The following is a 25,268-nucleotide window of genomic DNA, read 5'->3' on the forward strand; positions in this document are numbered from 1 at the left end:
TAAAAAGTATTAAATAAAACCAAAGGAAAATAAATTTCCAAAATTAATGTAAATAGAAAGTTAATATGCCTAGTTACATGCTGACATGTTATGTGTGTTTCAGGTAACCAAGTAAACTGCTCAACTACTTTACCAAACTCTGTAAATGCTGATGGATAATATAATCCGTGATGCCCTGTTGAAGAGGATTACTTTGGGAATTTGGTGAATTCTCTAATGTTTGGACCTTCTGAAGTAAAAAACAAAGCCATTACCAAAGTTCCATGAGGCTGCAACATTTTTTAAAGTTCATATTATCTGCTATTTATATTTTCATGAATATAAAAATATAATTAAAAAATGTTTTTTGGTGGAAGACAGATGTTCAAAATTTCTTTTCCATTAAGCAGTTGTTTCTGGTGACGAAGAATGATTTGGTAAAGCAGTTAACAATACATTTTCCAAAGACACCAGAGGGTCTGTATAATACTGTAAAGCAGGATTGAATCCTTTCTGCTGTAAATACTTGATTCGGCCTTGGTCAATCAGCAACTTACAAAGATGCCCTATTTTCTTCTTTTCTTCAACTGTAAGAAACCTAAATTGAATAAATACAGCATGTTGTTAAAATTCTGCAAAAAGCTTATAAAAATGATTTTGGTCACTTCTATGTATTGACAAGTTGCTAAATAACCCACAATATATTAGGAGCTATGTCCCATGCTTCCACGATATGTTTTATTTACGCCACAATAAAAGTGTATTTTAATTTATTCTAAAATTAGTAAAATACATTTTCATAAATGAATTTTTGGTACTATTTATCTAAAAAGAAATTAGAGCAGTAATAAAGGATCTCTGCTCTAGTGCTGTGCATTTCAAAGTGGTCACTTACCCAGGCAAACTCTCGGTGTTGTCGTCTGTGATTCTGTATCCTCCACCCTCATGCTCTTCGCTGTCGTCGTTCTGTTTCTCTTCTCTTTTTGTGGAAATGTTTGAAGCTTCTGAAGATGTTTTTCGCATCCCACAAGTCGCCCAACTACTCATTCGCTGGAAATAGTGGAATTCCACTGCTCCAAGGCCTAGAGCCCTGAAATATTCTTTGCCCACATAATGTCTCCAATCACACCTGTGGTGACAACAGAGCGCAATAACAATGCCAGCCACAGGGGTCCACTTCTCTGGGACATTTTTTTCATTTCCTTCCTTGGCCAAAGTGTTAATTTCTTTTTCTGTTTTATCATTCTTTATGCGTTTGGCTAAAGGTTCTTCATTCCTTTCCTCACAACTGGCAGCATAGGTTTCAACCAAACATCGTAATGCAAGATCTGCAAACACAATTATGTGGCCCCCCAAAACCACATCATCTTTAAAAATAAGTCTTTTTTACATTTATTAGGCAGTATGGTTTTTAAAAACCCAACAACAAAAAACCTACTTAGCTTCGTACTTGTACTAATTCTTTTATGAACTACCAAGTTTGTTCTACTTGCTCTTTTCTCATTGCTGTATCACTTTCTCTAATGACTGACTCTGCATAAAGTCCCCCCAAAACTGACTGAAGCTTAAGATCTACACTTTGTAAAACTTTTAGTCAAACTAGTTAAATTGGCTCTCACTTCTCCTCTCTTTTCTAAGGAAATGACCTGTATAGAAAAAAACCGATGTATCTACATTTCCCTTCCAGGGATGTTTCGAGCTTAAGGAACTCAAAGGAGGGAAGGCACTGGCTAAGACTCTGCCAGAGCTGATGTTAGGTGCCAGTCTTGAGATGTAAGAGGTTCACAGCAAAGAGTAAAGAGTTAAGAAGAGGGGGTCAGGTTGTGGAAAGTAGGCCTCACTCAGGAGGAGTAGCCTCACTGCAGTTACATATTCATTCAGCATATAGTGACTGGATGTCTTTCATGTGCAAGGCTTTGTGGATTGTAACGTTAATAAACAAAAACTTAGATGTGAATGTACTCTATGTGAATGTTAAAATGAAAAACTTATAGTCCACCTAAAAGCTAAACAAATGGCTTTTTGATGACTATGATAGTTTCCCAGTGACGACTGCTATATCGTTGACAATACTTGCAAGTTCTGATCTATGCTATAAAATCCACACTTTCTGTGTGATTAGACTGTCACAATTGTGTGATTAGTGCTTGTTCAATCAAAACATGTATTTTTATTTTTTTGTCTTTTGTCTTTTTTAGGGCTGCACCCACGGCACATGGAGGTTCCCAGGCTAGGGGTCTAATCAGAGCTGTAGTTGCTGGCCTACACCACAGCCACAGCAGTGCCTGATCTGAGCAGCGTCTGTGACCTATACCACAGCTCACGGCAACACTGGCTCCATAACCCACTGATTGAGGGCAGGGATTGAACCCACAACCTTATGGTTCCTAGTCAGATTCGTTTCTGCTGCACCACAATGGGAACTCCAGAACATAGATATTTTTAAACTTTACCACCCTAAGATGTCACAAGTGACTAGTAAGTGACCTGATATTTTACTAGTAAATTTAATTTGATATACGAATTTAAGTCAACAAACATTACTGGGAATCTATTATTTGGAGAAGGTGATAATTGATCTATTATTTTATAAACCATTATTTCGGCAAAACATATTCAGTCACTGTTTTACTTATATTGGACTCAAATGATTTCAGAAATGTGAACAGTAGGAAAAATTATTAAAAGAATGAAGTTAATTTTTTTTCTTTTTATAGTCACACCTGTGGCAAGAATGAAGTTATTTTAGAATCAGAAGGAGCTTTAACGATCTATCTCAACCCCTCCTTTAAACAGAACTTATGGGACAAAGCCACGTGCCTACAAAGGTTACCTACAAAGGAAACACAGCAAATCGGTGGTCAAGATTATTTACTCATTCAAGGATTTACTGAGTTCCTGTTATATACCATGCATCATGTTAGCACAGTCCCTATGCTCAAAAAAGAAAAAAAAAAAAAAAAGCCAGAACAGGGTGGGAGAATTAGGTCTGTAAATAGGCGATTAAAATACAATGAGGTAAAGCTATGCAGAGGCAATTATCATTAACATGAAGGAGGAGGATCTTATTTAGGGAGGCTCCCTGACAGTGGTGATAATTGAGCTGAAGGAGTAGTCACTGACCAGTTTAGAAAGGAACACGGGAACATACATGGGAACATACACAGGGTTAGAATTTGCAGACCAATAACTATGGAGGCAGGAAGTGGCCAAGAGAGGAAGGCAGAGGCCAGACTGAGACTAGAATGTCATGTCAAAGAGCTTAAACTTTAAGGTGTAGGTGACTGGGAGTTGCTGATTAACTTTAAGAAGGAAAAGACACATTAGGTGTGTGGCAGATGGGTCTGAATGTTAATATTTAAAGGCCAGGTAGTGGAAGGACACCATGAGACACAGAAAAAGTGTGGCACAGGTGTAGGGAAGAACCAGGAAAGAAGGTCACAAAAGAGAAGAAAACAATTTCAAGAAGGGTGAGCAACAATAGCAGAGATTTTCCAGGAAGATACTGATAGAGTGATGAAGGGAGGATTCAGACAGCGACCCAAGAGGAGGGGGGTGTGAAACAATGAGAAATGACCAGCACAGATTTTATTTCTAAGAAATACAGATGGATAGGAGTAAAGGAGCGTTCTTTGTTTCTTCCCCCGGATAGAAGTGGCTTACTTCTAATGACTTTTATTAAAGTTAAATGAGACAAGGTACGTTTAAAATCATCTAAACTATAAAGGACAATACAAACATATAGCGCTCAAAGCCATTTCCAGCAACTCGAATCATCTCGTAGTGAAGCTTCAAGTTCCCCGTATTGGTAGACAGGAAACGAGCAGGAGCCAGGAGATATAACAATAGTTAACATTTACTTAGCACTGAGGTACGCCAGACTCTTTACAGACAAACTGGCAAATTTTACAGATGAGCTAACCAGAGCTCAGAAGGGTTAAGTAACCTGCCAAGGTTACACAATAAAGTTAAACCCTAGACTCTCTGATTTCAAAGCTGTGCTCTTTCTACTTTATAATGCTACATCCGATGGATCCAAGCGCTAAGACAACACATCTCAACATTCCCTTTTTTGTTGCACTAGAATCCTGACACAGAATCATCTCCTAGTGGGAGGACAGGTTTCAGAGTTCTTCCTAAGCAACTCCTCCAAAAAGGTGGTAGCTTCTGGGATGGAATCATACAGTTTCTCTAAACAATTCATTTCCTTTTTCGGTTGAAATATAACCCAAAGAATTTTAAGTCCCATATGACAGTATTTACACATAAAACTCTTAATTCATCCTGCAAAATGGCCCAAAAGAGCAGATAAATAGGAAAGTTCTATTATAAGCTCAAAAGAGATTCTTTCGCTATTTGGCACCAGGTTAAGAAAGCTAAGCTAAATTTTAATGTGCTCATTTCAACGTTATTCGTGTGTTTACCTACCTGTGGCCACACCGCACAGATGCTTCCCAATTCCGACCACGGGTAGTTTTTCTTTGCTTAACAAAGGGATCTTGCCTGAAATAAAAAGAAATGAGAAGTTAGCTCTCTTGTGAGATAAGGCATTAGGGGCCTCCCACAGAGAGAACTAATTAGAATCTTTGAATTTTAGGGCTGAAAGAGACACAAAAATTTTTTTCTTTTTAGATGAAGAGTAAGAGGCTCAAAGCTGTAGTGACTTGATAAATAACACAGATGACTACTGACACAGCCAAAATAAGAGTTAAGTATATGCTATTTCTTCTATGTTGACTCAGGACTTCACCCTGTAGAAGCCTTATTTTGCTAAATATTATTAACCCATTGATAAAAAGACTCAAAACTTTCTCTATTAGTTTTTTTTGTTTTTTTTTGTCTTTTTGCCATTTATTGGGCCGCTCTCGCGGCATATGTAGTTCCCAGGCTAGGGGTCTAATCAGAGCTGTAGCCACCGGCCTACGCCAGAGCCACAGCAACGCGGGATTGGAGCCACATCTGTGAACTACACCACAGCTCACAGCTTTCTCTACTAGTTTTATTCTGCATAAATAACATACATGATAAATATGTATGATCATCAAGAATAAAATATCTTCACAGCGTTCTGAATAAAAGAAAATATTTTTTGTTTGTTTTTTGTTTTTTGTCTTTTTAGGGCCGCACCCGCAGCATATGGAGGTTCCCAGGCTAGGTCTAATCAGAGCTGTTGCTGCCGTCCTATACCACAGCCACAGCAACGCCAGATCTGAGTGGCATCTGCAACCTACACCACAGCTCACAGCAATGCCGGATCCTTAACCCACTGAGTGGGGCCAGGGATTGAACTTGCAACTTCATGGTTCCTAGTCGGATTCATTTCCGCTGTGCCAAGACGGGAGCTCCCAGAAAATAATCTTAATAGTAGTGTCTACAAGGTAATGCAGTAAAACGTAGTATATCAGAGTTATGACTCCCAATCCACCCCTCAAATCATTTTCCTTTCTCTAAGATTCTGAAATGAAAAGTATGCTTCCCCCTTCAAATCCAGCTACAGCACTCAGCACCAGTGAATTATCCAATGGAGGTCCTTAGTAATTTTTAATATCTTCTGTTGCTTGCTTCCAGATGGTATCACATGCTAAGAGAAACTGGAATCAAGCGGAATAGTTTGTCTGTGTAAAGGAACACAGAGGTGTAAACTACTTATCAATCAGGGTGAAGAGAAAGGGTGTCCAAGAAAGCCTTTATACTCGAAAATTGCCGCATTACCTCTCTCCCAAGTCTTTGGGCTTAGAAAGGAGTGTAAAACTTCTGGGAAATGATGGTAGATTGAGTATAAGATTCTAGTTTGCTCCCTCCTAAAATTCCATCAAAATGAAAATACAAGAATTTTTATTTTTATTTTATTTTATTTTTTATTTTTTTGCCATTTCTAGGGCCGCTCCCGAGGCATATGGAGGTTCCCAGGCTAGGGGTCTAATCGGAGCTGTAGCCACCGGCCTACGCCAGAGCCACAGCAACTCGGGATCCGAGCCGCGTCTGCAACCTACACCACAGCTCATGGCAACGCCGGATCGTCAACCCACTGAGCAAGGCCAGGGATCGAACCCACAACCTCATGGTTCCTAGTCGGATTCGCTAACCACTGCGCCACGACGGGAACTCCAAGAATTTTTAAAAAAGGCATAAACCCACAAGATCCCGAAGAAGAGAAAAGGAGACAAAAGTGGGAAAGGCTGAGAATCAGTATGATTCAATCCACAAGCCTCCTGAAAGTTCAGGAACTGGGGGTCCCAGGAACCTCAGAAGTAGAGCTGAGGAGTTCCTTGTAACAGAGAGTACTACTGGGAAGTCAATTTCAGTAGCCAGATCCTCACCTCAGAGCCACTTGGTTACTCTACCACTTGATGGAAAACTGTACATTAATTCTCTGGAGCAAGTAAAAGAGGAGGTCACTGGATTGATGGAAAATAACAAATTGAAAGTTAGGAGTTCCCTTTGTGGCTCAGTGGCTTAAGGACCCAACGCTGTCTTTGTGAGGATTCAAGTTTGAGCCCTGGCCTCGCTCAGTGGGTTAAGGGTCCAGCGTTGCTGTGGCCTAGGCCTCATCTGCAGCTCCGAATGACCTCTGGCCCAGGAACTCCACATGCTCTGGTACAGTTGTAAAAAGGAAAAAAAAAAAAAAAAAAAGAAAGAAAAAAGAAAGTTGAAGTGTAATAAAATAACAAGGGTATGAATTAGGGTCTTATTCTCCACTGGGTGCCAAAATATTGGTAACCAGGCTTTTACCTTCCAGGCAGGTGATCAGAAGAGTCTTTTCTGGAGAACCGGACTGGCCCAAGGGGAAGGATCTCATCTTAGATCACTCCAAAGTGGAGCTCAGAGACAACGGCTCTACCTGAGGACTCAGAGCTCTCGGCCCCTCAATCACTATGTTTGAGGACAGCCTCTGAGTTGAAAGAGTGAGACTGGAACATGGAAAAGAGCAACCCAGTGAAAACAGACTATGGAGGGAGAATACTTCCCCCCAAAACGATCATTAATGTCCTCACAGGGATAATGGAATTATGAAAAAAGAACAGTTACAATAATAAAGTCAGAGCAAAAATTATCTTAGAAATTAAAACTATGATAGAAGAAATTAAGTTGAAGCAATTTTAGAAAGTATAGGAAAAAGACCAAAAAATACAGAATGGAGAAGTAGAGTCAAGAAAAGAAGACACCCATTCCTGGAGGTCTAAAAATTAAATCATAAAAAAGAGAAAAGAGAAAATGGAACAGAGGAAATTATGAACGAATGCAAGGGAATTTCCCAGAACGCTGTGAATACCAGAATCTCTAAGTAGGGACCTCTCATCCTTGGCACTATTAACTTTTGGCCCCAATAATTCTTTGTTGTGTGGAGCTGTACTGTACTTCATAGGATATTTAGTAGGACTTTATTCCCTGGGGGCCAAAACTGTCTCCAGTTGAGAACCACTGCTATAAACAAGAGTCCACTAAGTGCCAGCACAATAGATAAAAATAAAACTACATCGACAATCACTGTGAGAATTTAGAACACTGAGGACAAAGAAAAGAGCCAATAAATTTCTAGAAAGAAAAAGGCAGATGATACACAAGAGATCAGGACTCAGAATGGCACTGAACTTATAAACAACACTAGTGAAGTAACGGTTTCAAATTTTTAAAGGAAAATGATTTTCAACTTCGAAATACCCAGCTAAATCAAATTTAAGGGTAAAGTAAAAGATATTTTTAGACAATACGAAGCCTCAAATTTATCTCTAATGCCAACTGTTACTCAGGAAGCTATACAAGGAGGTGCTTTCCCCACAGAGAGCAAATCAGTAAAGGAAGATGTGGGATAAGATGTGCAAAAATAAATTCCAAGGAGAGTGAAGGGAATTCCCCGGATAAGAATGAAGAGAGTTTTAGGAAGCTGATGACTGTACTCCAGGATCAGACAGCAGCCAGTCTGGATTAAAACATGTCCAAAGGATCCCAGAGAGAATTTTTCAGGAGGATGGAAACTAATAAAATACTTGAGGAACATATTTAAACAAATATTTTTAATTTAATTTTGTTATTATTATTTTTCTTTTTAGGGCCGCACCCATGGCTATGGAAGTTCCCAGGCTAGCTGTGGAATCGGAGCTACAACTGCCAGGCTACGCCACAGCCACAGCAAAGCTGGATCCAAGCCGTGTCTGTGACCTACACTACAGTTCGTGGCAACATCAGATCCTTTACCCACTGAGCGAGGCCAGGGATCAAACCTGTAGCCTCATGGATACTAGTCAGATTTGTTTCTGCTGCACAACGGGAACCTCAAAAGAAATACCTTTTAAAAGACCTAGTAAACAAAATTATAATTAACTATTAATTCAATAAATGAACTTCATTTACTACATGGGCCAGCTGTGGGTCGAGTCACGAGGCTGAATTAGAATTAGTGGAAGTGGTTGCTTGCATATATTTGTATTGTTTTAATTTAAAATAATATGAAAAGCTATTAAGAGGTACAGAAAGGGCACTAAAGAGTATGATTGATGGGGTGTTGCATGTATGAAATGAGTTTCACAGAGATGGGTTATTTTCTTGGCTACAAATTTAAAATTCTAGGAAATATCTTTTACATGTTAGCTAGGCAGAATACATCCCATTTAATAGTTTAGGCAGTCATGCTAACTACAGGCAGAAGGCTAGGGTAAGGTATAAACAGACTCGGTAACTAATTTAAATGGGACAAAGAAGCAATATAAGGACACATTATCAAAACTTTTAAACTATTCCCTGGTATGATACTTCATTTCTAGTTGTAACTGAAAAATAACTTTTTAAGTTTCAGTAGTAATTCCATTTATATTTATCTAAATGTTAGATATGACACTCTATATTAACAATGGATTAATATTTGTTTTCCCCGAAGCACTGTTCTGCATGATTGGATTTCTAAGCAACCGTCAGAGGTTGAAACTTCTATGATGTATGGAAGAGCAACTGAAAGTTATGCAACTTACTCAAACACAAGTGTTGAATGTCAATTTGAAGTCTCTCGAATACTGAGTTTTTCTTTCTGTGTTTGCCATCTACCTGTACAAACAGAACATTATTACAACCATGGCTTTTAGGTTTTAAAAAAAAGTTTTACAAAAATTAAAAGATGTCTATTTGTTTTCAAAATTTTTGAAATAATTTTCCATCTTATTATTTTCTTGGCTGCCTCATGGCGTACGGAGTCCTCAGGCCAAGGATCACATCCCAGCCACAGTTTCAACCTACAACGCAGCTGCAGCAAGGCCAGATCCTTTAATCCACTGTGCCAGGCTGGGGATCAAACCTGTGCTGCAGAGATGTCACTGATCTCATTGTGCCACGATGGGAACTCCTCCATCTTACTTTTTAGTATTTAAAAAGTAAAACTGGTAATTTAAAAATTTAAGATGGAATATTCTATGATGAAAACTCCAAAATAACATCATACATTTTTTTTGTTCAGGCCTATGGCATGTGGGAGTTCCCAGGCCAAGGATGGAACCCAAGCTGCTGCAGTGACAACTTTAGATTCTTTTTTTTTTTGTCTTTTTGTCTTTTTGCTATTTCTTTGGGCCGCTCCCGTACCATATGGAGGTTCCCAGGCTAGGGGTCGAATCGGAGCTGTAGCTGCCGGCCTACGCCACAGCCACAGCAGCTCGGGATCCTAGCCGCGTCTGCAACCTACACCACAGCTCACGGCAACGCTGGATTGTTAACCCACTGAGCAAGGGCAGGGACCGAACCCGCAACCTCATGGTTCCTAGTCGGATTCGTTAACCACGCGCCACGACAGGAACTCCTGGATTCTTAACCTGCTGTGCCACAAGGAACTCCAACAATATCATACAGTTTTGTAAGTCTTGAGCATTTTATTAATTATCATGTGCTCATTATTTCCTTTAACTCTAAAAATTCCCAATTTGCTGATGAAGGAATTAAGGTTCATAGATGTTACGTGACTTATCTGAGAGTATCAGCCAGTTCCTTTATCTTTGCCAGCCCCTACTATACTATTTTTGGCTTGCTTCCCTTCTTACTCTCCCTGAAAGATCATAATCATTCTAATCCATATTCATGTGCTTACGATTTATAAATCTATATTGTGGCCCAGACCTTTCTGATGAGCACAGACACAAACCCAACTGCCTATTAGAAAGTCCTACTTCAAAAGCAAACTCATTCAAAACTGAATTCGTTATTTCTCCTTCCAGACTATTCTTCCTCCTTCTATAATCTCTACATCAGGGAAGAACATCACCTAGTTACTTAAGCCACAAAAGGTCACCAGAAGTAACTCCTCTCATACTTAATGAATAATAAATCACTAAGTCTCATGGCTTCCAACAGCCTAATATTTCTCACGCTCTTTCCCTTCTCTCTAGCTCATTGTAACATCCAGCCCATTTTTTACTTGGATTACTGGATAATAAATGTCTTATTATTAATCTCTCTACTTCGAGTTTCAGACTTTTCTGATACAGCTTTAATGGTACTGCGATGATGAACTCTTAAAACCCTTTTCTAGGAGTCCCATTGTGGATCAGCGGGTTAAGGACTCGATACTATCTCTGAGGATATGGGTTTGATGTCTGGCCTTGCTCACTGGGTTGAGGATCCGGTGTTGCCTCAAGCAGATGTGGCTTGGATTTGGCATTACAGTGGCTGTGGTGTAGGCTTTAGCGGCAGCTCTGATCTGACCCCTGGCCCAAGAACTTCCATATGCTGCAGATGTGGCCATTAAAAAACAAACAAACAAACCACCCCAAACTCTTTGCTTTTTACTAATTCTTTCTTTTTTTTTGGCCACACCCTTGGCCATGCAAAAGCCCTGGGTCAGGGATAGAATCCTGCGCCGTAGCAGTGACTCCATCCATAGCAGTGACAATGCCAGCCACCAGGGAACTCCTACTCCACCAATATTTATATATTCTTTCAATCTCCTCTTACCTGCCACTTCCTCCAGGAAGACTTCAGGGACCCACACTAGACAGAGGCTGGTGTTCTACTGTCATACCCCTATAGCATCTGGTACTTTTCATTACCCTAAGACACTCAGTATACTGAACCAAAATACACGGCTATCCCACTAGATGTAAACTTGAAGATGAGAACTAAATCTTGCTTCTACCACATCCCCAGCAGGTAGCAGGATGCTGTCGAACTCCTTCCTTAGCATGAAATATGACCCCTCCCATAGTTCAGCCCCCTCTCCCATCTCATCATCGCTCGACTCTACTTCATACCATGTACTCCCAGCACATAGAAATGTTTCCACATTTCCCTGTCATTTAACCTGTGCCTCCGCAGCGAACCAGGCTGCTGCTGCAGTCAGATTCTTAACCCACTGCACCACAGTGGGAACTCCTGTTTCTTCTTTCTAAATATAAGTAACAGAACATAGGGACTTGGTTGTATTTGCTTTTTTTTTTTTTTCTTTTAGGGCCGCACCAACAGCATGTGGAGGTTCCCAGGCTAGGGGTCAAAGCAGAGCTACAGCAGCTGGCCTACACCACAGCCACAGTAACTCGGGATCTGAGCTGCCTCTGCGACATACACCACAGCTCATCCTTAACCCACTGAGTGAGGCCAGGGATCGAACCCGTATCCTTAGGGATACTAATCGGATTTATTTCTACTGCGCCACAAAGGGAACTCCCAACTTTGTCTCATTTGACTTTATCTATCCAACATCTATCATGGTGCTGGTGCTATGCTCAATTAACGTTTACTGAATGAACAGTAAGTGGCAGAGACAGGTTAGGGCTCAAGACTTGTAACTCCTAGCTTGAGCTTGGCTCTTTCCATATATTTTCCTGTCTTTGTAAATACTTTAAGAACTCAGATCAGTGAACTATCAGAATTCAGATGAAAAAATTTACCTTCAGTTCATGTCATCAATATAATCAGAATAAAAAGCTCTAATCAAATAAACACACAATACATTTTCTTTAAGAGGCATGTTTCTGAGTATCAATTTTTCAAACAAGAAAAGTACAAAGTGTGGTTATCAACATATTGCAATGGTTTCACTTACCTTGAATCTTGTGGTCACCTTTTCTACTAGGATGAAGTGAACTTTTTCAGCATCATTTAAGGCAATATCAACCCAATGAGACAATTTTCCCTTTCCTGCTCCAAACTCAACAAAGCATCTTCTTGGACCAAGTAACTTTAATTTTTCAATGTTACCTAAAATAGAAGCCTGCAAACTTCACAAGATTATTTTATAAACCACAGCAAACACATTTGGTTCAAATGGGAAAATAATAAGGTAATTTCTACATAAGGCAGTGTAGAATTATCACACTGATAATTTTTGTTTGACTTTAAAGTTTTTCTCTAGCTTTTAAATACTTAACACATAGTACTTAAAACCATATCCATGCCAAAGAATTTTATATATATTTATATACATTTTTTTTTGAAATGGAAAGATTCTGAAACCTGAAAGTTAATCTAAACAAAATCTTATTAGCAACTAAATTAAGAAACAATAAAATGTTAGCTTTGACAAATGGACAAAAAGGCATTTTTAGCAGAGTTACTATAGCTTAAACATACCTGCTGTTTCAGATGTTTGGTTGCAGAATCACCATTTTTAGGGTCATTAAGGGCATCATGCAATGCTGGATGGGACATAATTTGATCTTCAAGTGTAAAGTTCAAACCTGTGCCAAATCAAAGCACAGAAACTTAAGCAACTAAACACAAAACTGTGGGGCTCTGAACAACTGTAATAACATCTCCTAAAACTACAGTGGAATTAACTCATATACTACCTGACTCTTCTAAAAACATTTAACTTGCAACTTTAGGCAGACTTACCTTCACTTGCTTTTCTCAATTTCTTAATTAAGTTTTCCAACTGGTCTTCAGAAAGAGAAGAAATTGGAACCTACACACAAAAACGGGACATGAGCTGGTCTGGACACTGACCATCAGTGATGATACTGATTCTATAAGAAAATACATTCTAAATCAAACAATTAATTTATTCCGAAAATTATTCACAGTGTGGAGATGCTCATAAATACTCTTTAAAATTAAGGTCAAGTACTTACTAATTGTTCAGGTATTTCTGTTTCATCTTTTAAGCCTGCATTAATATCTTGAATAAAGAAGTCCTTAACAAAAACAAAACAAGACCATAACAATACTGTTATTAATGTGAAGTGTTCACAAAAATTAAGTTGAGAAACTGAGTCATCCCTTCTTTCAATACGCTGTACCTGCCCTCCTCCCTCCCTCCCTCTCATTTAACCCGTAAGTAACTACGGGGTGATTACTGTGGTCCTTTATGTGCTTTAGATGTTGAGGATTCACCACAGCAGAGAACAGAGCAGACAAAAATCTCTGTGCTCAGGGATCTGACATTCCAGTGAGGTGGTTATCCGAATAAACATTTGCAGTCTAAGGAAATTCCTCAGTAATTTTTATTAAAGTTTTTACCTGTCTTCAGCAGAGACTGAAGACCATGTCAATCTTGCTTATGGTTAAAGCAAAAACTACAAAGAAGCAACTGCAAATGGCAGCTACCAGATAGGTAGGCATGACCAAAAACAGGTAAGAAAAAGATATTATAATGGTTTAGGTTTGATTTCTTCTATTTCAAAATATTAATTACCATAGAAAACAGAAACTTCCCGTGACACTATGTTGCTTAAATTAACACAGAGAGACATTTCCAGTCCATTTTCAGAGAGGCTCTAGGTAAGGCTCTAGATGAGCGCCGTCCAGTAGCACTTCCTGCGAGAAGGAAATGTTCTGTATCTGCCCTGGCCAACATGGCAGCTACTGGCCTTGAAATATGGCGAGTGTGACAGAGGAACTAGATTCTCAATTTGGTTTAATTTTAATCAACTCAAACTTAAAACAGTTACACATGGCTAGTGGCTACCATATTAGAGCACGTAGACCGGGATGAAGAAAATAGTACTGTTTTAACAAATTCTGTTTTGAAAGTAAAAATAACTTTTGAGATATTATACATAGTAATGGACATTTATTACACAGATGGCAGAAAGATCACATGTGGATTGTGTGTTGCTACCTTTACCTACATGGGTAATAATGGAAACCAGTGATTTAGTGGAAAAGGTGAAGACAGCAGATATCAGAATATGTTGTTGGATGACTGGCAAAACTATAATAGAAATTTAGCTAGGCTGTTAGTATATAGTGAAAGACTGCTAAGACTTTACTTGGGTTTCAAGTTTCATGTTTTATGTGGTGTACAAGATAAACAATGGAATCTATGCCATCGTATCCCTTTTTTAATACATTCACTTCTTCTCTCAAACTTTTCACAGAACACAGAGTCAATCCACTTGCTTTAACAAAGCTGGACACTTAGGTAGGGAAGATAACCTCCATGCAACTCGAAAGTAAAGGCAACATGCTTTCTTTTTACCAAGAGGTAACTTGGGTAGTCATCATCTTTTCTTCTACACATTTTTTTTTGTCTTCTTTTTAGGGCTGCACCTGCAGCATATGGAGGTTCCTAGGTTAGGGGTCTAATTGGAGATGTAGCCGCTGGCCTACATCACAGCCATAGCAATGCCAGATCCAAGCCGCGTCTAGGGCCTTCACCACAGTTCACGGTAACACCGGATCCTTAACCCACTGAGGGAGGCCAGGGATTGAACCTGCATTCTCATGGTTCCTAATCAAATTCGTTAACCACTGAGCCATGACAGGAACTCCTTCTTCTACACATCTTAATGTAAAAATATTTTCTTTTTTAAACTTATGCCATCTGGCCTACTGGTTCTCAACTGGGAGGCACCTGAAAACGTATGGGGATATTCTTTCTGTTGTCAAAATGATTAACAGGTGCTACTGGAAGACAATTATCCCCAGGTCTCTCAATTTTCTGCAAGTCTGACAAGGAAAGGCACTGATTCCCTTTATTTTAGACAAACTTTTCAAGGACATCTGTAAATACAGCAACCTTGGAAGACAGAAATGGTGTCTCCTTCTAGAGCAGAGAGCAGAAATGTCTACTTAAGGAACAAAGTTCTGGCAGGTTTCCTTACTGCCCATGTGAAAAGACATGTATTTCCCAAGCTCGGGCTTCTTCAGCTATGACAGAAGCTCTGCACAAACTTGCACAGCATCCACCAAAACCCCTTCACCTTGAGGGAACTTAGGGAACAAGGGGAACTGATGCAGACAAGTAGCCCCCGTGGCTGGCTATGCAGCAACATCTAATAAAGCCCTTTGTCTCTGACCCAGGAATCTCGAGTCTTCTGCCAGCACCCACAAACCTGAGGCAGGCTAACTTAGTTTGAAAATAAGATTAAATTTAAGATCCTTCATACCTTTTAAGGCTGCATGCACTGCATATAGAGGTTCCCAGGCTAGGGATCCAACTGGAGCTGTTGCTGCTGGCCTATGCCACAGCCACAGCAATGCCGGATCCTTAACCCACTGAGCGAGGCCAGGGATCAAACCTGCAACCTCATGGTTCCTGGTCGGATTCGTTTCTGCTGTGCCACGACAGGAACTCCCAGATCCTTCACACTTTGGACAAGGCCTTTGCCATCTGCCACTCGGAAGCCAGGAATGCCAAACAGAGGAAAGCTCTGAGGTGCACAGGATAGGACTGTCCCACTCAAAATGCCAAAAGCCCCCGCGGAGAAATACTAGGCTGTTAAATTATCTTCTAAATCTCCCAGCAGTTGTCACCTATCAATCTGTTGGCCATTATCCAATATCCATTAGAAATTTTGACACCAAGCTGTTCACTAAGTTCAGCCAACCAGACCATGTTTTCAAGCTATCCATGAAAGAGCTCTGCTTGATCTTCTTAATTCTTATGACCCGTGCTCCACTTTGGCAAACTACTTTTATGGGCCCTCTGGACTCTGGCATTACTGTGACCCATTTAACCTCTGAAATCGGAAACTCAGCAGCTCATTCTCAGACCGTGACTTTGAACTTGTTAGTACAAAGCGTAGCGATTCTCTTCCTCCTGATCATATTTTCGCCTTTAAAGACCTTTACTTTTTCTCAGCTAACTTCTGGCTTCCCTTTCTTGTCGTCCCGTCTGGATACTCAGTACCACTGCTGTCCTTATCTTTCACAACCTGGTCCTTCTGTCACACCCACCCTTATAAAACCTAATGCCTGCACTGACATGACTCTTTTTTTTTTGTCTTTTTTTTTTGGTTATTTCTTGGGCCGCTCCCGCGGCATATGGAGGTTCCCAGGCTAGGGGTCAAATCAGAGCTGTAGCCACTGGCCTACGCCAGAGCCACAGCAATGCCGGATCTGAGCCGCGTCTGCAACCTACACCACAGCTCACGGCAACGCCAGATCGTTAACCCACTGAGCAAGGGCAGGGACCGAACCCGCAACCTCATGGTTCCTAGTCGGATTCGTTAACCACTGCGCCACGACGGGAACTCCTGACATGACTCTTTTTAAACTCCCAACATCTGGGCTGCTGAACACTGCAGAAGCAAAAATACTCTGTCATTTGGGCTGGTGCCAGTTTGAATTCAGTATCTCCACCTCAGTCTGACTGGCAATGATGCCCAGCAATTATTCTTCATAACTCTAATTCTAAACTTTTACCTCTCTCCTCAAATCTTCAACTATACCGTCACCCCCTCAATCACCTTATCTCTTACTTAATTTGCCTGAACTGATATCTGTCTTTTACTACTTCCCATCTACCTTGGTGGAAGAGCTATTCGTCTCCTATTGTCCCCTTCCACCTCTATTTTAGACCCTATTTCTGCCTGATTCCTGGGGGTGCCCACCGAATCCATGATGCCCCCTTCTATTTCTAATTTTTTCTTCTCTATTGGCTCCTTACTCTAAGCATGTAAGTAAAACTAAGTTTTCTCCCATTTTAAAACACAGTCCTTCTGTCCTACCTTCTTCTCTGACTGCCATTCTAACTCTCAAGTTCTATTCATAGACCAGCTCCTTGAAAGACCAGTCTATGCTTGTGATTTCTACTGCTTTATCTTCTACTTACTCATGTATCATTGCAGTCTGATTGCTGCCCATGCCACTGTATTCGATATGCATTTTGCCAAACTCGTTGCTCTTTAACAAGTGCCATATTGCCAACCCAATGGATTCTTCTCTGTGATGACAGACAGTTAGTCACTTGTTTGTTTTTGATAGTTTCCCTCCCCTAGCTGTTTTTTCTCTTTCCTACTTCTCCAGCCATCCCTTCTCAATATTTTTCTGTGGCTCCTACTAGCAGCTCACCTTTATGTCAGTGTCACCTAGAGCTCTGCCTCGGTCTCATGCTCTAATTCCTGCCCACCTGTCATCTTCTATTCAGCTCTCCCCTCGTATCTTAAACTTGTCATGTGAAAAGCCCAGTCCCAGACAAAGCTGCCTATTCGCTTACTTCTGGGCCCTTACTCATGTTTTCCTCCTTGTCTGGCTGACTCTCCTTTCACGTTTAGGGCTCATCTTCTGACATCTCTTCAGAGACACTTCTCTGACTCCTTCTCCATCTCTCTCACCTCCCTATTTTTACATATATAATAGTGCATTTTTCTGTTCCTTCCTCTAGAGTGACATGTTCTTCTAGGCAGGGTGCTTGGTATAATGTCTGGCATAAGTACTCAATTCATACCTATTGAATAAGTAAGTTCTTCCCTGACCTCTGACCCCTGGCACCCCCACTCGAATCTCTCACCCTGGGCAACTTAAAAACCCAAACCTTGGAGTTCCCGTCGTGGCGCAGTGGTTAATGAATCCGACTGGGAACCATGAGGTTGCGGGTTCGGTCCCTGGCCTTGCTCAGTGGGTTAACGATCCGGCGTTGCCGTGAGCTGTGGTGTACGTCGCAGATGCGGCCCGGATCCCAAGTTGCTGTGGCTCTGGTGTAGGCCGGCAGCTACAGCTCCGATTCGACCCCTAGCCTGGGAACCTCCATATGCCACGGGAGCGGCCCAAAGAAATAGCAAAAAGACAAAAAGACAAAAAAACAAAAACAAAAAAAACCCCCCAAACCTTCACCTACAGTCTGTACGTATTTGACTTCTAAATCTTGATTTCTTGTCCAACCACTCCACTGATTTTCAAACTCATGTAGCCAACTCTGAATTTCCAGTCACCAAATAATATTGATTCTACCACCTAAATGATTCTTGTATTTATCTACACTTATTCCATCCTTTTTAATTCAGTCTTTTGTCATATCCTACCTGGACTGCAGCAATGGTCTCCTAATTAGTCCCTCTGACTGCAAGCCATTCTCCCACACAGCTCTAAGAGAAAGTTTTCCAAGAGGTAAATATGACCACACCATTCCCTCACTTGCAGTCTTTCGGTGGTTCCCCACATCTTCCAGGATAAAGTCCAAGTCCTTAAACTTCCCATTGTGGCTCAGTAGGTTAAGTATCCATGAGGCTGTGGGTTCAATTCCAGGCCTCGCTCGGTGGGTTAAGTATCTGGCATTGCCAAGAGTTATGGTGTAGATTGCACACATAGCTTGGATCCAGCATCGCTATGGCTGTGGTGTAGGTTGGCAGCTGCAGTTCTAATATGACCCCTAGCCTGGGAACTTCCACATGCTGCACCTGTGGTCCTTTAATAAGAAAAAAAACAAAAACAAAAAAAAAAACAAAAACAAAAAAAACAACTCCAAGTTCCTTAAAATCCTCAAGTGGTTTCTCAATTTCTGCATTTGCACATACAGTTCTTTTCACCTAGAAAGACCCTTCTTCCTTTTCTTTGCCAAATCAAGAATTAGCTCAAGTGTTATTCTCTCTGGGAAGCCCTTCTTGAACCCCCTGGATTTAATTCTAATGCAAGTATGTGTTCTTATTACATGTGTACTTCTTTCATTGAACTTATTAAATAATATCCCTTATATACAAGTACTTATCAGTCTCAAATATGTTCCTGGAAGGCTGGGTTAATATTTATTGAAATAAATTTAGTAGGCACTACGTTAATATTTTTGAATAGCTAAATTGTGCTCTTATTCTCTGAATATCACTCTTGTTGCATAAAATTTTATTATCTGAATAAGGACTACAAGTGGATTTACAGTCTGATGTCCTATATATACTCAAATTCATTTGCCATATTTAAGCCTCCTGAAGCAAGAGCCTTGTTAAAAATTCACATTGGTAATCTACTAAGTATACTGCATATTTTACCATTCAATTTTACTGATCAAACACTTACAGGTTTTGGCTTCTCTCTTGAGTTACATTTTTTCAAATGCTTTGCTAGTTGATCTTCATACACTGTGCTAAATTTAAAGAGAAAATTATTTAAAATAAGACGGTGATAATCACTCTTTCTAGCACAGAAAAACCCTTCTCTGACCCATACTTACTGTTTTGGATCTAAAGGACACAAGATTCTTTTCCGAGCATTTTCTTCCTAATTAAAAAAAAAAAAAAGAAACAAAAACATGATCTATTTATTTGAATAAAGTATCAAGTTCATTGGTTACAGATACTAGATACAACTTCAATGTAATCATAAGCTTATGCCATCCCCAAACAAGGTAAGAAAACCTTAAAAGTACATTAATAAAACATTGGCAAAATCAAGTCACAGAGTTTAACAGCAGTGCAATGAGATAGTGCCTTAACCTGTCAGAATGCCTATCATCAAAAAGAACAAAAACAGGGAACACCCTTGTGTTGCAGCAGTTTTCAGATCTGGTGTTGTCACTGCAGTGGCTCAGGCTGCAGCTGTGGCTAGGGTTTGATCCCTGGCCTGGGAACTTCCATATGCCACTGGCGCAGCCAAAAAAAAAAAAAAAAAAGACACAAACAACAAATGTGGGTGATGATATGGAGAAAAGAGAACCCTCCTATCTTGTTGGTGGGAGTATAAATAGGTGCAGCCACTGTGGAAAATGGTATGGAGATTTCTCAAAAAACTTAAAGTATAACTATCATATAACCCAGTAATTCCATGTTCCCAAAATAAACAAAAACGCTAATTTGAAAAGATATGTGCATCCCAGTGTTCAGAGCAGCATTATTTACAACTGCCAACATGGACGCAAAGTAAGTATCCATCAACAGATGAATGAATCAAAGAAGATGTGGATAGACAATGGAATGCTGCTCAGCCATAAAAAATAACAAATAACAAAATTTTGCCATTTGCAGCAACATGGATGGATTGAAAAGCATTATGCGAAGTGAAATAAGTCAGAGAAAGACAAATACTTTCTGATATCACTTACATGTGGAATCTAAAAAATACAGCTAGTGAATATAACAAAAAAACAGATTCACAGATAAAGAGAACATATTAGTGGTTACCAGTGGGGGTGGGGAGGACAATGTAGGGGTAGAGGATTAAAAGGTACAAAGTATTACGTATAAAATAAACTACAGAAGTTCCTGCTGAGGTGCAATGGATTAAGAATCCAACTGCAGTGGCTCAGCTTGCTGCTGAGTTATGGGCTGAATCCCTAGCCCAGCACAGTGGGTTAAAGGATCTGGTGAGGCTGCCATACTCTACCAGGTTTTCAACGTTATTTTTTTACTTTTTAGGGCCGCACTCACGGCACATGGAGGTTCCCAGGCTAGGGGTTGAATTGGAGCTATAGCTGCTGGCTTATGCTGCAGCCAAAGCAACGCCAGATCCGAGCTGCGTCTGAGACCTATACCACAGCTCATGGCAACGCCGGATCCTTACCCCACTGAGCAAGGCCAGGGATAGAACCTGCAACCTCATTGTTCCCAGTCTGATTCATTTCCGCTGCACCATGACGGGAATTCCTCAACCTTTTAGTATAGAAGAGTTACATCCTGTTCCTTTCTAAGTTACATGGATTTAACTATACACACTTGGGAAAAAAATAAAGGAATTAATAATGTTGGCAATTCTACCCATCATTGATATGAATCTTTATATAACAGGACAGTGTAACAGTTAAAACCAAAGGTCAGCCATACTGTCTAGGTATGAGTCTCAATTCTATCAGTCCTAACTCTATGATCTAAGGTAGTCTTACTGCTTCATCTGAAAGATGAGAATATATCATACCTCCTAAGGTTTGTAAAAATTAAGTGAGCTATTATTAAAAAAAAAAGAGCTAAGCACAGTGCTATTCATACAGTAACTGCTAAGTGTTCACTATCAGTATTAACAATTTCTTCTTCAGTTTATTTCAGTTCTGATCTGCCTCCCAGAATATCCATGAAACTACGTACATCAATTTTCATGAACAAGAGAGACTTTTCAGTATCTTTTTGAAAATACAGTACATTGTTCTTTGTTGTTGTGCCCATGGCACGTGGAAGTTCTCAGGTCAGGGATCGAACCTGCGCCACAGCAGTGACCCAAGACACAGCAGTGACAATGTCAGATCCTTAACTCACTGATCCATGAGGAAACTTCCAACACTATTGCTTATTTGCTAACTTTCAAAGTCTAATCTCCTTGAAGAAGAACACTATGCTAACCTCCGAAAGCCTAATGATAGAGTAGGAGGAAAAAAGCACTTCTAAATTTTATTATTTGGGTTTAGAAACAGAAAGTTTCTCAGTCTTGGCATTATTGATATTCTGGGCTGGATGGTTCTTTCTTGTGGGGGCCTTCCTGTCCATTGTAGGATGTTAAGTTGGCTTCTCCAACCTCTATCCACTAAACGCAAGAAACACTCTTCAGCTGTGGCAAGTGAAATGTCTTCAAACATTGCCAAGTGTCTCCTGGGGGGACTAAACCACCACCATTTAAGAATCACTGGGTGAAATGAGTACAAGTGGTCTCAGCTATAGATGACACTTAAGAAAAAAAGATGGAAACATACCACTCAGTTACATAATAAATTATAGATTCAGTAGGATGCCCCAAATTGAAAACCAAATCATAATCATGGAACGTGTCTCCACTTGGTATTTTGCAACCTTTCTTTAAGGGATTAATAACATGATGTTATTCCTTTCTAGGAATACAAATCACTCTGTAAGGACCTATTTCTATTCTACTACTCTCAGCATCTGCAGTCACCTTCTGGACGTCTGGTCACGGTGAAGTGTAAGGTCTTAGAGTGAGGACAAAGGCCTCCTCCAATCATAAAGCTCATTTTTCGATCAGGGGATGTTTGCTGGTCCCCTCAAAACCAGCCAAGGCAACAGGGAGTGTACTTCAAAGAGTCCTTGTAAGTCACAAGTCACTTACATTCCAAAACAAGAATCTGCTTGTTTTAGTACACTTCACTCTACGCAAATGTCAGTCAAATCAACACACGAAGTACAGCTTTGGCTATGAGGGACAGTAGCAGATGGCGGGGCTGGAGGGGGGTGTGTGTGCGCGCGCGCACGCGCATCTGTATTAGACATTGCCTAGAAGGAGAAACCATCAGACTCACAAAGAAAAGAAATGTAAATAATACCGGACATTCAGAAGACATGAAATCAGATGCTTGTCTATTTGGTTTAATTGTTCTAAAAGCTATCAAACATGCTCTTTCTATAAGCATTCTGCTCTTGCTGTTTTTAAAATTTTCTATCATATATCTCCTAAAGAAATACACATACATACAAATATATAGTTCGACATCACAATCATACGTTTAATGGGACAAAATCATACAGTTTCTGTTCTCAGTGTTGAGTCAATTCTTACATGTTTTTAAATCTTTCCTTCCCCTTTGCAGCAAAGTAGTTATTAGTTGCTTTCAAAAGACTGTACATCTAATTCACAAGAAGTGACTCACAATAATTCACAAGAAGTGATTATCGTTCACAAAACAATGAAAACACAATGAGTGAAACCTTGGGATCTTTCTTTGATCACTCTTCTTTCTAAACCACCACTTCCCATCAGGAAGGCGGAGAGTGAGCGGAGCGCAAGAAGCGGTAGTCTGCGGTAAAACTACAATCTAGCGTTACCACGAGTTGGTATCAAGATAAACGGGTCACTGCTGGCGCTTTACTTAGTACAAGACAACACTGCACTTCACTACGGCTCATCATCGCTCCCTAGGGAGGCCAGGACTGCGTTTATCACGGGAAAAGCTGGAAAATCCAGGGGACAGAAGCAGAAATCTGTCAGAGAGGGAAAGTGCTGGACCAGGAAACTTATTTTCGACCCTCGAGAGGGTAAGGCGATACCAGACCTCCGCCGCTCCAGCGTGTTCACCACAGAACCTTTTCCCCGCTGCCACCACCATCCTGCAGAACCGCTTCTTCTTTTCCACATAGTAACCGCATCGCCCCTCTGCTGGAGAGTCAGTTCCATGCGGTGTCGGCGCAGAAGCCGCCATAATTCAGGGCTTAACTTCAGGTAGCAAGCATCGATCCGGTGAAGAGAGGAAAAGTTGTTAGCGTCTCTCGGGTTCCCTTCCCTTAACAAATATGGCGGCCTCGGATCCCGCCACGCAGGATGGTACCCGGAACGCCCGCCCAGCCGTCACAAAACCGGAAGAAGCTGATGGTGGCCGGCGAGGCCCAAACCTCCTCCGTATCGTCTCTGCTTCACTTTCCCCGCCTCTTCCGCGGAAGCCGAGCGCCAAACTTAAACAGGCCCCGGAGGCCTTTCAGGCTAGTACCGCTGACCCGCCGGCCCGTTTGGATTTTTCCGCACACCGGCCGGGGCAGGGGTTCAGCATGAGCCAGATTCTGTTCCAGCAACTCGTCCCGTTGCAGGTGAAATGTAAAGACTGCGAGGAGAGGTGAGGGCCGCGTTACTCTGTGCCCGCGGGTGGCGGTTAGGGGTCGGGCCAAGGGGGAAAGATGGCGGCTCCGGCCGGTGGGCACCGGACTGCGCTGGGTGTGCGGCCGACCTCCCCGGGCCGCGGAGACAGAGCTAGCTGGGACCTCGTGGTCATTTCAAAGTCCGCCGTTGCTGGGGAGGGAAGAGTGAGGAATGGGTCGCCGACCCGCATCAGTTTTCGTGTTTTTTTTTTTTTTTTAATCTTATCTCTGGATGTTGTCATGGAGATGATAGCCCTTTTCTCTTTTTGACGGATAAGAACTCTGGCTCGGAGAAATTAAGTAATTTGCGTGAGAGCTCACGAGTTCACGGCGGGCGGGCACTAGAATTCAGGCTTTGGCTCACGGCCCTTTTCCCCCCCCTCTCTCCTTTGAACGCTACTGGAAGTAAATGTAAGGTTAGACTTAAAAAAAAAAAAGCCCTACAAATTTGTGGTGTATTACCTCTCTTTCGCCATAGTTACTAAAAATAAATTACGTGTAATAAATTGAAAAACAATTGGTGAAAACCATATATTCATTTAGTCATTCAACAAACGTTGAACACCCTTCCTGGGCACCGGGGATACAGTGATCAGGAGAGTTCTTGTGTTGGTGGAGTTTACAGTCTGGTGAGGGTGGAAATAAAGGCCAGTATCACAGATAAATGTGAAAGTTACAACTTTGGTTAAAGAGGTGGTGCTGTTGAGGCTGAAGTAGGGAGATTTGGCAGGAGATTTCAGTTTTGTCTCAAGTGCACCACTCAGTGTCAGCTGGCTCTTCTCTGAACCTTGATTTTCTTCATTAGTAAAGCTGATAAAACATGGCTACCTACATGGTTGGTTGTTAATGAGGATCAAGTGTGAAAATATATGTGAAAACTAAGTGGTGTGGAAATGTGACATTAAAAGAAATGAAGACATTGATTTGTTGAGCTGCCAGTGATGTGAAATTAGTATGTAGTTCAGAATTAGGTCCAGAATCAATTGGCAAGCCAGGGAGGAGATGGTACCAAAACCAACAGCTGTAAATGGAGATTTGTAGACTAGTTGGTTATTCTTTTGTGCTGCCCAATATGGGAGCCACTATGTTTATTGGACATTTGAAATGGAGCTAATCGGAACTGATGTGGCATGAGTAAAATGCACATTGGACTTTGAAAACTTACTATGAGAAAAAAGGTATGTAAAATGTTTCCATTTTTATATTGATGGAATTTATAAATCATTATCTTAACATGTATTTTGCATTTTGCATATATAGGCAATATTTTGGATATATAGGGTTAAATATTAAAATTATTTTATCCGTTTTAATTTTTTAAATGTGGCTTCTAAAAAGTTAAAGATTACATAGGTGGCTTCATTGTATCTCTGTTGGACAGCCCTGTTCTGGAATGATTATAGAGAGATAAAAGGTGGGGGGGCATAATTTCGGATTCCAATATTGAAACTCCTAGCACTTCTTCATCTCATTACATTGTCATCACAGTTACCTCCTTAAAACACTATTTCAGCCTTTTCATTTCTCTTGCTTAGAAAGGTTTCATGTATTCCTTTCTCCTGCAGCAGGGGTCAGCACACTATTAGAGCCCATGGACCAAATGGCCCACTGCCTTTTTTGGTAAAGCTTTATTTTATATTTTTACAGTAGCATCTGTAG

At 40.7% G+C, this 25,268-nt stretch overlaps 3 protein-coding genes across 6 annotated transcripts in view; 2 read left to right on the plus strand and 1 right to left on the minus strand.

Moving 5' to 3' along the window:
* Window positions 1–696, plus strand: part of LRRC39 (leucine rich repeat containing 39) — a 32,184-nt gene extending 31,488 nt beyond the window's left edge. The window contains exon 9 of one of the 3 annotated variants that reach the window (XM_047785205.1): window positions 104–355. In XM_047785205.1, the coding sequence (XP_047641161.1) occupies window positions 104–159 (56 nt within the window). In that variant the 3' untranslated portion in view covers window positions 160–355. Of the gene's footprint in view, window positions 1–103 lie in introns of all 3 variants that reach the window. The other 2 variants (XM_047785204.1, XM_047785206.1) reach the window with 2 other exon arrangements.
* On the minus strand, window positions 382–23,179 carry TRMT13 (tRNA methyltransferase 13 homolog). 2 transcript variants are annotated; one of them, XM_047785202.1, is made up of 11 exons: window positions 23,033–23,179; window positions 19,280–19,326; window positions 19,126–19,192; window positions 13,023–13,085; window positions 12,787–12,856; window positions 12,523–12,629; window positions 11,996–12,163; window positions 8,946–9,018; window positions 4,408–4,482; window positions 875–1,307; window positions 382–577 (listed from the first exon to the last, which is right to left on the minus strand). In XM_047785202.1, the coding sequence occupies exons 1-11, from the start codon at window positions 23,177–23,179 to the stop codon at window positions 382–384; spliced, it is 1,446 nt and encodes a 481-aa protein (XP_047641158.1). The 2 variants fall into 2 exon arrangements, with proteins under 2 accessions (XP_047641158.1, XP_047641159.1); XM_047785203.1 differs by lacking the exon at window positions 382–577 and having other exon boundaries at window positions 911–1,108.
* A 72-nt stretch (window positions 23,180–23,251) lies between these two features.
* The window catches only part of SASS6 (SAS-6 centriolar assembly protein), a 59,950-nt gene continuing 57,933 nt past the window's right edge, over window positions 23,252–25,268 (plus strand). The window contains 1 exon segment of the mRNA XM_047785207.1: window positions 23,252–23,587. Within this exon segment, the coding sequence (XP_047641163.1) occupies window positions 23,271–23,587 (317 nt within the window). The 5' untranslated portion in view covers window positions 23,252–23,270.

Source organism: Phacochoerus africanus, chromosome 6 (assembly GCF_016906955.1).
Source record: "Phacochoerus africanus isolate WHEZ1 chromosome 6, ROS_Pafr_v1, whole genome shotgun sequence".
NCBI classification, from domain to species: domain Eukaryota; kingdom Metazoa; phylum Chordata; class Mammalia; order Artiodactyla; family Suidae; genus Phacochoerus; species Phacochoerus africanus.